The sequence below is a fragment of the Anomalospiza imberbis genome, chromosome 3 (genome assembly GCF_031753505.1).
Source record: "Anomalospiza imberbis isolate Cuckoo-Finch-1a 21T00152 chromosome 3, ASM3175350v1, whole genome shotgun sequence".
Taxonomy (NCBI): domain Eukaryota; kingdom Metazoa; phylum Chordata; class Aves; order Passeriformes; family Viduidae; genus Anomalospiza; species Anomalospiza imberbis.
The window spans coordinates 19,505,705-19,522,017 of record NC_089683.1 but is presented as its reverse complement, the minus strand read 5'-3'; the positions used below and the strand labels follow the sequence as shown (position 1 = coordinate 19,522,017).

At 35.0% G+C, this 16,313-nt stretch overlaps 1 protein-coding gene across 3 annotated transcripts in view; it reads left to right on the top strand.

The window, feature by feature from the left end:
- The window catches only part of SNTG2 (syntrophin gamma 2), a 214,567-nt gene that overhangs the window by 95,538 nt on the left and 102,716 nt on the right, over positions 1-16,313 (top strand). For 2 of the 3 annotated variants that reach the window (XM_068183557.1, XM_068183558.1), the window contains exons 3-6: positions 2,483-2,539; positions 2,627-2,684; positions 13,843-13,886; positions 13,996-14,037. In XM_068183557.1, coding sequence (XP_068039658.1) covers positions 2,483-2,539; positions 2,627-2,684; positions 13,843-13,886; positions 13,996-14,037 — 201 coding nt within the window. The remainder of the gene's footprint in view (positions 1-2,482; positions 2,540-2,626; positions 2,685-13,842; positions 13,887-13,995; positions 14,038-16,313) is intronic. The other variant, XM_068183559.1, reaches the window with a different exon arrangement.

The window sequence follows — 16,313 nt, the reverse complement described above, 5'->3', positions numbered from 1 at the left end:
TGGAGGGTACATAATTGCTTCTGCTTGGCAGCACACCTGTAATGAGTGATTGTTACAGAGTGCACATTGGGTGCTTTGGAACCCATGAGAATAAAGAGTTTCAAGAAACTGTAGATACTACTGAACAAAACAAAATGCTAGTTAAAAAGCAAAAAAGGTTAATTTAAAAAATGTTAATTTCAGCTTTGCTGTTCAGATTTATAATTAGTAAGACTGTCTAAAGAGTTTTCCTTGCCTATAATGAAATAAAATTACACAGTCAACTATAGCACTGTATTTTTTTTTTAACACTGATACAAATGTCTGTCTTACTTCACTCTAAACCATAAATAAATTCATCTGGAAAGAAAAATTATATCTAGCCTGCAGGCAACCAAAAAGTGAAATAAGTTGTTTCTTTGTTTGACTGAGCCATACACATTGGGTCTTCAGCTGCATATGTGCATGACATGAATGTCACAAAACAATAGGTTTGTTTATTTCCCCACAAACATTGCAGTTCAGTTTTGGTAAGATGTTTTGGAGTAGAGTTTTCTTTCATAGTTACTTGCAAATCTTCTGTGGCTTTTAGTCCAAATTTCATAGTAATGAAATTTTGTCCTTGCATAACAAATTCAGGACTGATTCAGACCTAAGGTCTGCTGAGCTGACTGTCCTTTTTCTGACAGTCGCTATTCATGTTTCCTCAGAAAAGCCAAATAGGGCAAGAAAGCTGTGTTTTTCTAGTCATAGCAAATTATATATGATCATAGATTGAAATAAATTTGTGTCAATTATCCTGATCATGATACTTAATGATACTCAGCTTTTAGCATTTTACTTTGCAATTTGAACATCTTGAAAATAAAAAAGTTTTTGCATTTTTTAAACGTAGCCTTTACTAAGCTTCTGTGTAGGAATCTGTAGTAAGGAATCATTGAATATGAGTTTAATATCTTCTTTTATAGGAATATTTGAATACCTGTAATAAGCAATACTATGAACTATTAAAATAGAAATATCAAGATTATACCAATGTTATGCAAATAGATTGCTTCATAGGGCTCTCTATCAATCACATAAAAATGCATGTTAGCCCTGTTTAAAAGTATAAGATGCCAATAAGCAGTACCCTACTTGTCTTTTTTATAAAACAGCTAAAGCTATTTGTGTGCTTTCTATTTGTTGTATGATCATGCTAAAGCAAACTAAAATATTGAAATATTTATTCTATTGTCTCCTTGTCATGGGATATATTAGGATAATATATTTTCAAGGTGTAAGTATAGGATAAATAAAACAAGAATTAAGTAAGCAGACAGACATTAGTTGCTGGAAAGCATCTCTTGGGAGTGAGTCGCTGAATTCAAAGTTAGGGATGTATTTTGATTCTGATCAGGTCTGAACTTTGTCAGTGAGTGATCAAAACTTTTGATGCAGTTCCAAATGAAGTAAAAACCTATGAAAAAATTTTCATTAGCATGGATTTCAAAGAAACTGAATGATATCAGCTGAAATTGAATAATGTCAGGTGCCATGTTCATAATGCAGCAGTTTTCAATTTTTAGCATAGACTAGTGTAGTACAGTATTCATTGGAACAGAAGCAATTTTGAAAATGTATGAAACAATTCCTAATTTTTTTACCATATAGATTATTTTTATCCACCTAAAATGAAACTGAAATTCCAGATATATATTGTTTCGCTTTCCCCTGAGTCAATATGAACCTATGTCTAGCATGATGAGTGTTACAAAAAAAAGAGCTATATATATTAAAATAACTTGTTATCTTAAGATTATGGTCTTGGCTACCAAAATAAAAAATTATATTTATTTGAATTGGTGAAATTGTAAAACACCCAGACAGAAAACATACATATAGGAATAATCTTATATACAATTTCTATATATAGAGAAAAAGAAAAAATACTTTATCTTATATGTTCAGGAATTACTGTAAAGATGGCATTCTATCCATTACTGTTCAGCATGATCCAAAAAAAGTTCCCATCAACTGTATAATTATTGTCAACAGATGAAGTGCTATTATTATGCTGTCAGGCACCATGAGTTACATATTATTGAAATGTCAAATTCAGCATACTGTTAAACATATGATAGGTTTCTCTAGAAAAATATTGATAAGGGTTTATCTTCCTTATGCACTTAAATCTGAAATGAAAAAATTACACATTTGAAGTAGACTATCACTAAAAGTTTTTCAACATATGTAACAAAAAAAATAGAGAGATCTGAAGATATCACTTCAGACATAGAAAACCATACTAAAGTCTGAACACACAACTCAAGTTCTGCTCTCTGTGATAAAGAATTAAGTGCCTATAAATCAACATTGAATGATACTTTGGAATTGATCACTCAGATTATAGACTACTCTTAAGAATTTTTTTTTTAAGTAAATGAGAGCCTAGGAACATCTTTTATGCTCATTCAGATATTGTATTTTCACCTAAATTTATTTTTTCTACAATTTTTTAAAGCACAGAACTGTTACACTTCGTAGACAACCAGTTGGTGGCTTGGGCTTAAGCATAAAGGTATGGGTAACATCTATTTTCTTCTTTTAAATTTCAGTATGTCCACTTCAGTCTTGGGATCTCATGGTTAATATGTCTCTCTTACAGGGTGGTGCTGAGCACAAAGTGCCTGTCGTCATATCAAAAATATTTAAAAACCAAGCAGGTAACTTATGCTATTTACTTATATAATACTGTTGTTATTAATAGTTTCAGGAATCTGTTTTTACTTCAGTAAGACAGTTATGTTATAAATAGAATATTTAAAGTGACTTGCAAAAGCATAAACATGACAGAGGAAATCTATTGATGTACTTAATTTTTATAATGCAGAGGATAGAAAAAGGGCAAACCAATTTTTTTTTCCCCACACAGTAATTCATTGCCATATGGTTTGACTAACTGTGCCTAGGTGCCCACAGAGAGTGATTTGTAATGTTTGTTATAGGGAAGATAACACAAGATCTAAATCAGTACAGTCTATCCCTGTTAAGTATTACACTGACATTTATCTAGCCAAAAGGAACCTTTGGGAGACCTTTTCAGACCTGAAACTGAGCTTGGCAAGTTGGAGAACTGGTCTGGAAAACAAAGGGGCTCTTTAGTGAGGTAAAGCTGCATGTGAGTGGACAGTGCCTTGCAACATGAACTAAGGGTCTTAGATGATCAAAAGCAAAGTCATATTCTCTTCTCTGATGGATGTGGGCATGGGGATAAGCTTGTTCTTTTGTTTTCGGAGTCATTCCTTTACATATTTTAAGATTTGTTGTCTTCCAAAACTTCTATGTGCTTCCTCTCTTCCCTAGTATAAATCTACCCATTTCATGCAAACTTTCCTTCACAAAAAGACAAAGACTGTGATCCTCAGTGCATGTCCTGCTCCTTAAAGGTCTCAAAGCCACTGAAATGATCTTTTTAACTCATCAAGCTCTTTCCTGCTTTGCTGCAATGGAGATTAAGCACATTTGCTTGACACCATGTTTAGACTCACACTTTACTAGGTCACATACTGTGCTGATTTTTCTCCTCTGCATTTTCTTCAGGGGGTCATTTTTTTACTTGAAATGAATACCTGATTTCATCTGATACCTAATGAATATTGAATGGATTGTCTATGCCTGTATCCTATTGGAAACACTGCTTCCTGAGTACAGTAGTTACATTTCTTTTTATAATATTGTTTCTGCAGTGAGGAAGAGGAGGTTATTTTATATCAACTATTATTGTATATGGAACAGCAATATGCTCCTTAAATACACAGTATAATAGCAATACCAAGAAAATATGCATGAAAATAATAACAGTAAATTAATATAAGCATTCAGACTGAAGGGAAGTGTATCAGGAAATTAATCACCAACAAGGAAAGCTATGTCCTGCTCTCTTAGGGCATAGTACTCTCAATGAAGGTTAGTAGTGAGTTTGTATATTGAATACTTACATTCAAAATTTCGTACATTGCGAGTAGTTTTTCTTTATCTGTAGAGAAACAAATGCAACAACAATTTTATGGGGTCAGCTTTTTACTTCAAGTTTGAAAATGTCTCCTCAGAATGTACTTGTTTTAAGATCTTCTAGTCTTTTGTCTGAGGAAACTCCAAAATCAGTAGTGATTATAAGCAAAGGAAGTGCTGTAACACAGCAAGCCCATATGAAATGCTCCTGACTGGATCAGTGAATGGAATGAACACATTGACACACCTAGCAAGGTGTCAGTGCCAGTCCCTGGCACCAATCGACAGTGGATGGGAACTGACTGTCAGCATCAGTTCATCATCCTACTGTAAAACTTTCAGACCTTCTCTCTGTGAGTTCTCACAGGCAGCTCCTCACAACACTGACTCCTTTTCTCTTTCTTCTGCACAGTTGGCTGACTCCTTCCTGTCCCTTGCAGCACATAGTAAGCTCTTACTGTCCCCTGCACAACCACCTGACCCCTACTTCTCCCAGCACAGCCAACTGACTCCAACTCTCCTCTCAACCAGCTAACCCACTCTTTTATAACACCCATCCTTATTGGATATAGCTGTGACCTAATAAAGGCAAGGCTGTTCCTACTCTTTGATAATTAGTACAGCTGCAACTCCTCAGGGGTGAGATTGCCTTCAGCACTATCTCTGTTCTCTCACAATCCATCCTCCCACAGCAAGGTATGAAGGAAGTAGTCAGGCAGGTTGCAGTTAGCTCCTGCATCCCTTCTAGCCTGTCTGTGATTCAGCTACTGCTGCAGGTATTAAAGATCAGAGATCTGAGATAGAAATACTTTTTGGGGCACATGGCTTACAGCATTCACATTCCAGTTACTGAATTTCTGTGCAAGAGAAAATAGAGTTTTTATTTGCTTGTTTCTTCCAGAAAATGAATATTTCTAAAAAGCATCACAAGATTTTCAGAAGAATTTTGGACTTACTCAACCTTCTTATACTCCAAAACTTTTTTTTTTATATGTGATCTCACACATCTCAGAGAGGTGCTGTTATTCAGTACAGGAGGAAGATAATAACAAAGGCTACTCTTTGTAATCAGTGTTATTCTTCTAGTATTATATATAACTGGAAATTAAGAGAGCATGTCTAAATTTATCTCACAGATGACATTGAGGCAGTATTTCTGGTTTTGGATTCTAGTGTTTTAATTAATGTAAGAGAAAACAATCTGGCAATATTATTTAAGGGAAAATAAGAAGTGTTCTATGAATATGTGCATTCTCTCTCCATTTATATAATATATATTGATGTACAGACATGCATACAAAAATACAGATGTATTTACATAGAAAAAAATATCTATAAAAAGTTTAATATAATGAGAGGAAGTGTTATACATGACAGAGAGATGAGACCGGTGCAGATTTATCTAAAACAAAGTTTTGCACTGAAAATCTGTATATTCGTAATGTAGATAAATCACCAGTGGACTTTCATTACACAAGGCACTAATAACAGTGAAACTGATTGGCTGGCTTTAAGAGTGGCTTTTAGTTAAGCAGTGAGATTTGTTGCTGCTTCAAGCAAATATACTGAATTTTAGAAAATAAAAAAGGCTTTATTGTGCAGTAACATTAGAAAATAAATAATTAAAAAAGCAACAAAAAGGCAATTTCTTATCTGATAAAAAAGCAATTTCTAATCAGGCCTTTTACTGTTTTCTATACTTGAGTAAAATGCCTGAACGTGCATGAGTAAAATTCTCCTTAATAACTAAAGAGCTGATTTCCTAAAATGGTTGATAATTTGTGATACATTTCATGAAATTTAATGCCTTTTATATGGCAACATTATAAAATAATGTTTACAACCTTACTTTGTTTGGATATAGTACTATTTTTAATTCCAAAGGTATAAGCATAATAGACTAAAGCAGTTGTTTCTTTTTTAGATCTCTATAACCTTTGCGCTATCTAAATAATTAGTTGTCTATTTTTGTACTGTTTAATTTTTTTCAAACATTGTATAAGTGATTTTGTTGGTACTGACATAAGCCTCAGCTGACAGCATTTGTGCTTCAGTTTTTGAAATAGGATGAACATTTCAATAGGATTTAATTTCATTATTCCACAGAAGCACATCCATAGCAGCAGTGCCTATAAATACTATTCTTATAGTTTTGACCTCTCAGCTGTGATTACTGTGTTTATAAATTTCAAATTAAATTATTCTAGATCACTCTTCTTTCCTGAACAAGTTCACTGAAAAATACACAGAAACTCAGTTCAACAGCATAACTTTACATTTCTGAAATACAAGATTAATTGGTCACTCAGTGCTAGAGACTGATTTCCAATGTATTGCAAATCACAGTAAAAAATATCCTGAGCTTTTCATGAGTATGTCCTCCTTAACAGTATTAGAGCAAGTTTTGCTAATTCTAATGACTTATCACCAAGTTTGGCCTTTTACATTTTTTCTATTGATTCTGTCTTCCATTCTAGCAAAGATTACATTTTTTTTCCTACCTCCAAAATTTTTGCTAAAATTAATTGCAGAGGGAAGAAAGTTCTATGCCAGACAGAATGAGAAAAAGTAAATACAAACTTTAAAATATAATGTAGAGTTTTAAACTCAAGAGTAAAATGATATCATTAGCCACAGAGTAATTTTTATCCCATAGGAAATTATTTCACTTCCAAAAGCAGGTGTTTTTCCTACCCATATATCAAATCATCAGTTGACTCAGAGTATTAACAACATTGCTGATAAACTCCCAGATTATGGAAAGAATTATTGCTGTAGAAACTTCTCAGTAATGTTCTATAAGCCTGATTCATGTTGGTTTGGGTTTTTTTGGATGTAATTTAATACAGTATTGTTTTTCTTGTGTTTTCCTTTTGAAACTGGCTTAAGATGGAGTACATTGTACTTGTGGTACATTGACTGGTGATTTGCTATTAGTTTCTAGGTGTGTTATATTTTTATATATGTGCTCTAATCATATTAACAATTTATTTAAGGCAAATAATGCTGTGGACTTGCAGTCAAATAAATGTAGAGTCCTATTCTTAGAGCTATGTAATGTAATGTCCAGAACTTGGAAAGGAATCATATCAGTCAGGTTTTCTTGTTGTACAGTGAATCCATCGGATCAATTAAAAATACTTCAGAGAATCTTCAGATGCTATATGTGGGTAAAGTGTACAAGATTTCATGTGTTTACATATTTCTCTGTGTATTCCCATTTTTAATTACTGAAGATTCTTTATGAGTTTGTAGAATCTAGATGGTGGAAGTTGTAAAAATGAATGGATTTTGAAATCTAAGTTTGTCCTATGTACAAATGATTTACCACATACAATATTGGAAATTCTGGGTGTTTAAACACCAAACAATAAAGTACTGTTTTGTTGCAGAATTATCCAGTTAACAATCACATTTTCATATGATGCAACTTTTCATTTTGTGAGACCTTTTGCAACAATTTGACTACTGCTGCGAGTTCTGCTCATAGCTCATGTAATATGTGAAGCCAGACAAACAGCAAAGATGAAACAGAGCAGTGGGTTCAGCTCATGAGGCATGATGAAAATAGGTAAATAAAATTAAATAAATCACAGTGGAATAGGGTTAGTTTGCATTGTGCCAGTTTTAAAAAAATCTCCCTTAACAGCCAAAATTAATTAAAATCTTACTTTGAATGCATTTTCCCACCTTCTGTAGCAAAAGTTGACTCACAACTCACATTCTGCTGTGTTGAAAAATCTTCTGGTTTATGCTAAGTCCATTTCTAACTGATGCTGTATACACTGGCAGGACTGGAATGAACTACAGACATTCAGCAACTGAAACATTCTTGGCTTAAAACCATGTGCTCTGCAAACACAGACTGTGTCCAAATATCACATCCTAGCTCTTGCATTCAGGACTGTCTGAAGGACATGGCATCAGTTTGATGAGGGCTTTTAACAGTTTCACATGCCAAAGATGGTTTGGTGTGAAATTGTATGTGATACCTCCTCCAAGGGTATATTTCTGGGTTTTAGTGTTGACTCGTCACCAAAAGGGTACAAGCACAGTAACCCAGCCTAGTCCAAACAAGCTGGTGGGCATGATGTGAGATTGCACCGAGCTGCACAGCATGGTTCTATCCACAGCTGATGTTCTTCATCCCTGCAGCTGTACTCAGCTTCACCAGCCTTGGAGATTCATTCCACTGAGCCAGCCAGCTCAATATTAAGGATGAGTTAAGGGCAAACAGAGGTATTTAGGTTTATAAGGAAGCCAGAATGGATCAAAAATTTGTTATACCTTGTGCTAATGAAGGTGAAGACTGAATACAAGGCCATCTTTGAACATATAGCCTCAATAGAACATAAGGCCTCATTAGAATATAAGACAGCTGAAGCTGGGTGGTATTTAACTTTTGGACATTATTTCCTAATATCACTTTAAAATTTCTTCATGTTTTTGTTTTAGCATTAATCTTATTTTCTATCAATATTTTTATCATGTTTGACAGTGTTATTTTTCTTTACTATTAGAAAGCTACTGATATATGAAGTTAGCATACTCATTGTTCTTTCTCATGGACCTATGCCTCCATCTCTAAACTTATTTTCAGAAGGCATGGAAGAACATTCATAACATTTCCGATTTCTTTTTAAGTGTTGCCTTCTCAAGACTAGACAGGCCATGAGAGGCAGTACCTCTTAATAGAAGGAAAATCTTAATGAACTGTTGGAGATCACTCAACAAGTAAAAGCAAGGTATTTTGATCTCTGATTCTGGAAATTTTTTCTATTCAACCTAATAAGAATGTATTTAAGGTCCAATGTCTGTCAATAATTGAGTTGATATAGTTGTGTTTTAAATCACTGATTAAAGGTCTTGCTTGCAGCAGGTGTATCTCTACAGTCAGGAGTGTAATTATGTCCAATTCATGGAAAAATACCTCTGGATATATTGAAGTTGTCTTTTGCATCCTTAATACTAATTTTTCCAATCTTTTCATTTAATCCAGTTTCTTAACTATTCCTTTAGATTTTCTTCATGCAGTTAAATACTTACGCATATATTTAATGTTAAGCTTGTGAATTGAGAAATCCATGAAGTCAGTGCAGCTCACTGTGTGCTTTAAGCAGCATTTTTGTTATAAGATATAGTACCTTGCATGTTTCTCATGTGATTCAGGAATTCAACAAAAATTGAGTGAAAATATGTACTTTGACCAATCTTGAAAAATAAAAAGACATCATATTATCTACAGACTCAAATATGCATAGAAATGTGCATCAATGATCTAGTTGTAAGTAAGTATTTCCAGAGACTCTGTTCAGTAAATTTACCTTTTCACTACATTGGAAATTTTGGAAAATTTGATACAGCCCTTCTTCAGCCCTAGTGGAAAGGAAAAGTAAGCAAAGCAAAGCTAAAATTACTGGTTCTTTTCTCTTCTCACTGAGTACAAAAGAATTTCTAATAGCTCATGACACTGTTAAAGGTTTGGGGTTTTTTTTAGAGATTAGAATGATGGATAATTTACATTTGGGAAAGTTTTTCAAATCTAATATACTGAAAAATAAGATTTTAGGGTTTTTTAATTGTTATTTTCATACCATTACTTCAGCATAAGCCCTTTTATGTTTCCATCCTGCTTTCCTTCATTCAGTATTATTTTTGAATTTAATCAATGTGCAGCATTTATTCAGCATTAAACCTCTTTAAAAATAATAAAAATGAAGAGTAAAGGTGGTGTAGCACTATTTTTCAAATAAAACTTCAAGAGGCAAACTGGATTCTGGAAAAGTTCCATTTATTGTTTCAGTGAATAAGGTTATATGTTCTGTGGTAGCCCAAAGCTCTTTTTGAAGTATTTTGGTTTTAGTGTTGCTTCATTTTACACATAGTGACTGATAATTGTAGAGTAGCCTTTCATAAGCACCTTTGTATATGAGGATGTTGCCAGTGGGAGAAAGTTTCACGAAGTGTGGAAGATTTTACTTAATATTTTTGTCATGCAGGGAGAATGTGATTTCATGGAAACATCAATAGATGTCTTTTCTTCAGGTTTAAAATATGCCTTAGAGAAACAGGACTGACTTTTTGTCTGCAAATAGTTTTTCCAGTTACTTTATTTCTAATATTTCTAATATTTCTAATATTTCTAATATTTCTAATATTTCTAATATTTCTAATATTTCTAAACTATATTGTAAATTCTGCATTGTAGTGACACACCCTCTACAATTTCATTTATGATAAACGTATTTTTGAGTAACCATCATTGACTTTAAATTATAGACCACTGGCTAAACCCAAAGTCTTTCATCACAGACATGTTAGCAAGCAGCAGGTGTCCAGCTTATTGGTTTAGTATGCAATATAATACACTTCGAGAGAAAATTCTCTGATTGTCTGAGTGTTTGGTATGGACCACATAATGCTCCTTCTCTCATTTACTTATGTAGACAGCCTTGATTGTTTTTCAAGATTCTGCAAGCAGGATATAATTGCTTTGTGCTCTTAAACTATAAAATGTATTGGCTAACACACATGAGGTGGCTGGGGATATTGCAGTATTCATCACCCCTGTGGAATGAGCAATGTGAGCAATGAGTCTTTGCTGACCTGGCAGTCAACAGTTCTGGGGGAAAGGTTTAGCCTCCACTGCTCCATAGAAGACAAGGGAATTGTCTTCTATGCTGCCAAGTTACAATCCTCCATTTACCCAGTTTTCTTCCTTGCGGCTTTGTACCTTTTCATATCACTGCATTTCCTTTTTAAGCCTTGACCTGTTAAATAGTGTTATTTCAAGAATTTTAGCTGTGTCTAGAATTTAGTCTTTCCTTTTTTGCATGAATACTAGTCTATATTCTTATAACTTTTGTTACAATGCAGCAGTTTTCTCAGAAGACTTAGACAATTTTGCAAAACTGTGCTGTTGTATTAATATGCAGTGGATAATAATAGATGAACATCCAGGAAAATGGTAATACCTGCCTACCTGCCCACAAATCTTCGTCATGCACACTTCCATCAAGATCTCAGGTTTCACACATTTTCTGCTTCACTATGATTTGCTTTCTTGCCCTACATTTTTCTGTTGCCACCTCTTACAGAATTTTTTTCCAAATTTATTTCTTATATTTCCACATCTCTTTATTTACTGTGCTTTTTCCTATATTGTTGTTTCCAGCTGATCTTCCACAAAGCAACAGCTGCTTTGACCATCCAGCAAAGCCAACAGCACAGGGCCTCAGGAAAGCGGCACTGCTGCTGCCCACATGTGCTGTCCTCATCACATCTGTGGCCAGCAGATCAGCTGGCTGGTACTTGTTGAAGAGCAAACAAACACATCTGCCTTGCTGCAGGGGGTTGGAACATGAATCCTACTGTGACCCCCACACAGACAGAGTGATATCTGAGCATTGGCTTGCTAGGGTCTTCCTCCTGAAGGAGGCTGAGGACTCACTCTGCCTGGGTTTCACCTTGTTTGGTTGCTGTCCAGATTCTACACTGATTCCAGTTTCAGGGACTATTGCAGTACTTGTAAGCAAGGTCTGCTTCTGCCTACTGGGGCCTCTTGCAGCCGTGGCAACAGGAGTACATCACAGTGTGGCAATGGTGTGGCCTAGGATAGACTGTTCAGGCATCCACAAACCAGAAAGTTTTTTGTACTAATTTTCCTTGGGCAGCTTCTCTTCACATGAGGGCATTTAGACTGGACAACCAGTCTGATCTTATTTAAAATCCCTGAACTTACAGTATGGATATAAGGAGCCTCATCATCAACTGCTTTGATTCATGATCTCTTTCTGTTCTGCTTCTTCACACATGCTGTTTTTATCCTGGGTTTCAGCTGGGATAGGATTAATTTTCTTCTTAGTAGCTGGTACAGTGCTAAGTTTTTGACTGAGTATGGGAATGATGTTGATAACACACTGATATTTTAGTTCTAGCTAAATAGTACTTTCCCTAAATCAAGCTTTTCACTGTCCCATGCTCTGACTGCAGAGGTGCACAAGAAGTTGGGAGCGAGCATGGCCAGGAGAGGTAACCCAAACAGGCCAAAAATGTATTTCATGGAAAAGAAATATTCCATCCCATAGAACATCCTCCTTGGAATATAAACTGTGGGGAATTGGCTGGGAGCTGCCAGTTGGTTCTTAGGTATGGGTTGGGCATCAGTCAGCAGGGGATAAGTAATTGTATTGAGCATCACTTGTTTCTCTTGGGTTTTATTGCACACTGTATCCTTTCCATTACTATTATTATATTTTATACTTCAATAATTAAACTTTTCTTGTCTCAACCCACAATTTTTTTATGGTTTTATGGGGTTTTTTTCAAGTCTTCTCCCTATCCCTGTGGGCTGGCATGGGGTAGAAGAACAGGGTTGGAAAGGAGGGTTAAGCAAATGGCTGCATGGTAAATAGTTGCCAGCTGAGGTTAAACCATGGCCACTTGCTGATGCAAACAATGCTTACAATTTCTCCACTCACTTCTGAGTCAATCAGGCACAGTGAACAAGGGGTGCATCCTTTGAATTCATCCTTTTCTTCTTTGCTGCAACTGGAATTTCCAACTCACCCTCTTCTTTCTATCTACAATTCAAAGATGCTTCCACTTTTTAAAAAAAGCCCAATGGCCCTAACATAAGCACTGAATTAAAAATTGTTCACATTTAGCACTATTGGTGTATGTATTACTAACATCTCAAATAGAAGTGTAGTATTGAGATGCCCACGCTAATGTTCAGCACCTCTACCAATATATGTACCCAGAACAGATTACTTCAGATTGCTTTGTGGCAGTTTTGAACTGCTTTAATTCCATTAAATTTCTGTACGTAGATGTCTTTTCTGTGACAGCTACTAAAAATTCTATGCATGATTTTAAATACAAAGTAGGATGAGAAGTGGGGTTAAGACCTGCAATGCAACTTGTAACATGATTTTTAAAATAAATAGTGAAATATTTCCTAAGTATTTAATAATGAACTATGTTTTTTATCTGCCAAAAGAGTGATGAACAATTTATTTTTTAAAAAGTGCTATTTTGTAACAAAGGGACATTTGCAGTAGCAACAGCTAAATTGCAGAAATCAAGAATATTCTATCCAGTCTTTTCTTTCTTTTTTTACTTCTATTTTCATTTCTCATAATACTGTCTTCATTAACATTGACGGCATTCATCTAAGCCTCAAGATGTGACCTTAAAGGCCATATGTAAGACTAATAGTCCTTCTCTAATACCACCAGTCTTTTCAGTATAAGAGCCTTAATTTTAATTAATTGAAGCATTTCATGAGATAAATAACCTCAAATTCCAACCAAAAAAAAAAGTTTAAAAATTGAAAGTTAGTGAATAGACCTCAAAAATTTGTATCTATGCAGAGTTGATTGAAGTTTCATTACATTATTCCTATTAACTCTGTAAGGCAGGAAACCTGCAAATTGTAGATCAAAATAATGTTATTCTTAGGGACAAAACTAACTCAAACTTCATATTTAAGACTTGTATTAAATTCTAGTCACAACCTCTTTAATTACAGCAGTCTCCATTTCCCTTTTGTGGAAGAATAATGAAAAGTGTCAATCACATTTTCCACATAGTTTATTGAAATCCTTCATTAGTGAGAATTGACATTGTATTCCATACTAAACAAGTTCTTTATGCTTGGAAAGTAGCTCTCTTAATTTGTTTAAAGTTGCTAGAAATCTATTACCTTTTTTGGATGAATATTGATTGCTGTGCTATTGGTATTTTCACAACCAAATCAGTTTCAAATGAGGATTACAAAGAGTGTGTTAAAGCAATTGCTGGAAGAGAATACAGCTTTTTTTTCAGTACTACTATCAATTAAAATTTACTCCTTCTGTAATCCCACAGCTGAACAGACAGGAATGTTATTTATAGGAGATGCAATAATACAGGTCAGTAAACATTCGCTTTTTTCCACAGACATTTGTTTCATACTTGCTTTTATTTCAGTAACTAACTTTGCATTACAAATCATTTTCTCCCTATCATATCTGTTTTTAGGTTAATGGTATAAATGTAGAAAGTGCTACCCATGAAGAAGTGGTAAGTCATTCCACTTTGATATTTTTATTGGTGTATAGAATATCTTATGTTCAAACTGTTCTGTCTCTGGTCTTGTTTCAAATGAATTTACTCTTTCTTACTATAAAGACAGTGCTATCATCAGGGTGACCATATATTTGATTATTAAAACTTTTCCAGTTATTTAATTCCACTTTGAAATCAAATTGACCACAACGTTTGGTCTAACCTGAAACAAAATAATTTATTGAATAGTGGTCAGGTTTTACTGATTTGCTTCATTTATCAGACTGACTTGTATGAGGACAAAGCCAGTTCACATTCAGTCAATGTGCAGTGCTTTTCCAGTCTGCAATGCAAGGCCATAAAGATAAAAATTGTTACCCCTGTTGCCTGTTTATTGGCAGTATCTCAGAATAACATCTGTAGCAACCAGAAATTACATGGGCTTTGGCAGTCTTATCAGCTGGGAAGAAATTACATGGGCAAAGGAACTAAACTTGCTTTTATTTCTTGAAGGTGATCTCTGTAGGTCAAGATAAAGTGCAGCTGCATGATCTTGCAGTCCTTTTCTTGGTGTTGATTAATACCATCAAGCTGACTCTCTTACAGACAGTCTCAGTAACAGATCTATTGTGTATTGGTGAACTGCCCTCCGGCTGCTTGTGTTGTTATGGCATAGAAAAAAAAATTAACTTAGAAAAAAATACAACTTCCAGAAAGTTACTCCTCACAAAATGGGAAGTTACTTCCTTTAAGGATTGTTTGCAAAAACCAAGACTTTCTCCAGAGCTGTCAGTGTAACACAACAGAGATGAGGAATGAGAGAGAAATGCATAGTGCTGCTCCTTTCCCTGTACATAGGAATTCAGTAGAAGCATTAAGCATAATTGCTACTACCACAGCCTGTTACTATGATCAGAATGGGGTTAGAAGAGCTTGTCAGGCAGTAGAGAAAAGAAATGGTTCTATGAGATGAGGTGGGCTGTTGACAAAGCTCCTGAGAGAATGGAAGATTTATTTTTTCTTTTATCAAAATTATGTCTTTCCATTTTTATGAAATAATGGTTGAGATAAAGACCTCTTTATTTGAATATTATGAGCTTGCAGTTTGAAGTAAATGCTTTAAAAAAGAAGTTTTGGGCACCAGAAACACCACTGAAGAAGGTATATAACATACTAAGCTCATTATAATATATTAAGCTAGTAATATAGTAATATAGTGATTATGGGTAGTTGTCCAGAAAGCAAGAGGTTAAGGATGAAGAACTCATCTAACTTTTAGAAAATCATACCTACATCTTCTCTCTCTGTAAAGGATGCCCTAAATGTCACTCAGGTTAAATGAGAGGTGCTCCAGCACTTCTGTTCAAAACACACTCATCAATGAGGTTTGGGTATTCTTAATCCATCCTGGGTTCAAGTTTACACAACCTTGTTAATATAATACAATGTTAGCATAATGCAGTGGAAGCCTGTCAAAGGTTATTGAGTAATTCTTTTGGCTTGCTCTATATGCATCTGGCACCATGGTCTCTCACCTATTCAGTCACCTGCTTCAAGGTGGGAATCCTGAAACACCATCCTGCAATACAGTTTGAAGGCATTTCTTGCTGCTTGCATTCTGGGTGCAGGAGGCCTCTTTTACAAGCACCTAACTCAAGGTTATGAACTGTGTGATCCAAGGGACTGTGTACTGGCTTTAGGCTGAGGCTACATTAGCTTTCTTTGTAGCAGCCAGTATGGTGGTATAGTTTTGTTCATGACTAAAACAACATTAGTACCACGCCAGTGTGCCTGTTATTGCTGAGCAGTGCCTGTAGGCCATCAAAGCTTTCTTTTCCTCAGGTTTTCACCTCTCAATGAGTAGGCTGAGAGTGGTCCAGAAGTTTTAAGGGGATACAACCAGGAAAGACAATCTGAACTGACGAAAGAGATAACCCATATCATATAACATCATGCTTAGCAGTAAAAGTTGTGGCGAGTGTTTTCTGCAGGAAGCAGCCATTGCTCAGAGACTGGATGGGCATCAGGAGGTTGTGACTGATTTCATTTGCATAATTTTTTTGGGTTTTACCTTTGTCTTTATTTTAATTACTAAATTGTCTTTATCAGGAAACTGTCATTATCATGACGGTTTTCTTCCTTTGTGGTTCCTATTCTCTCCCATCTTTCCAACGAGGGGGAATGGGAGTCAACCCACCACAGACTGCTGAAAATGATGCTGCTTGCAAAGGTAGATTCTGGATTACTCTGCTAGTCCAACCATAGTGATAAGCCATTAAGGGGAAGAAGTA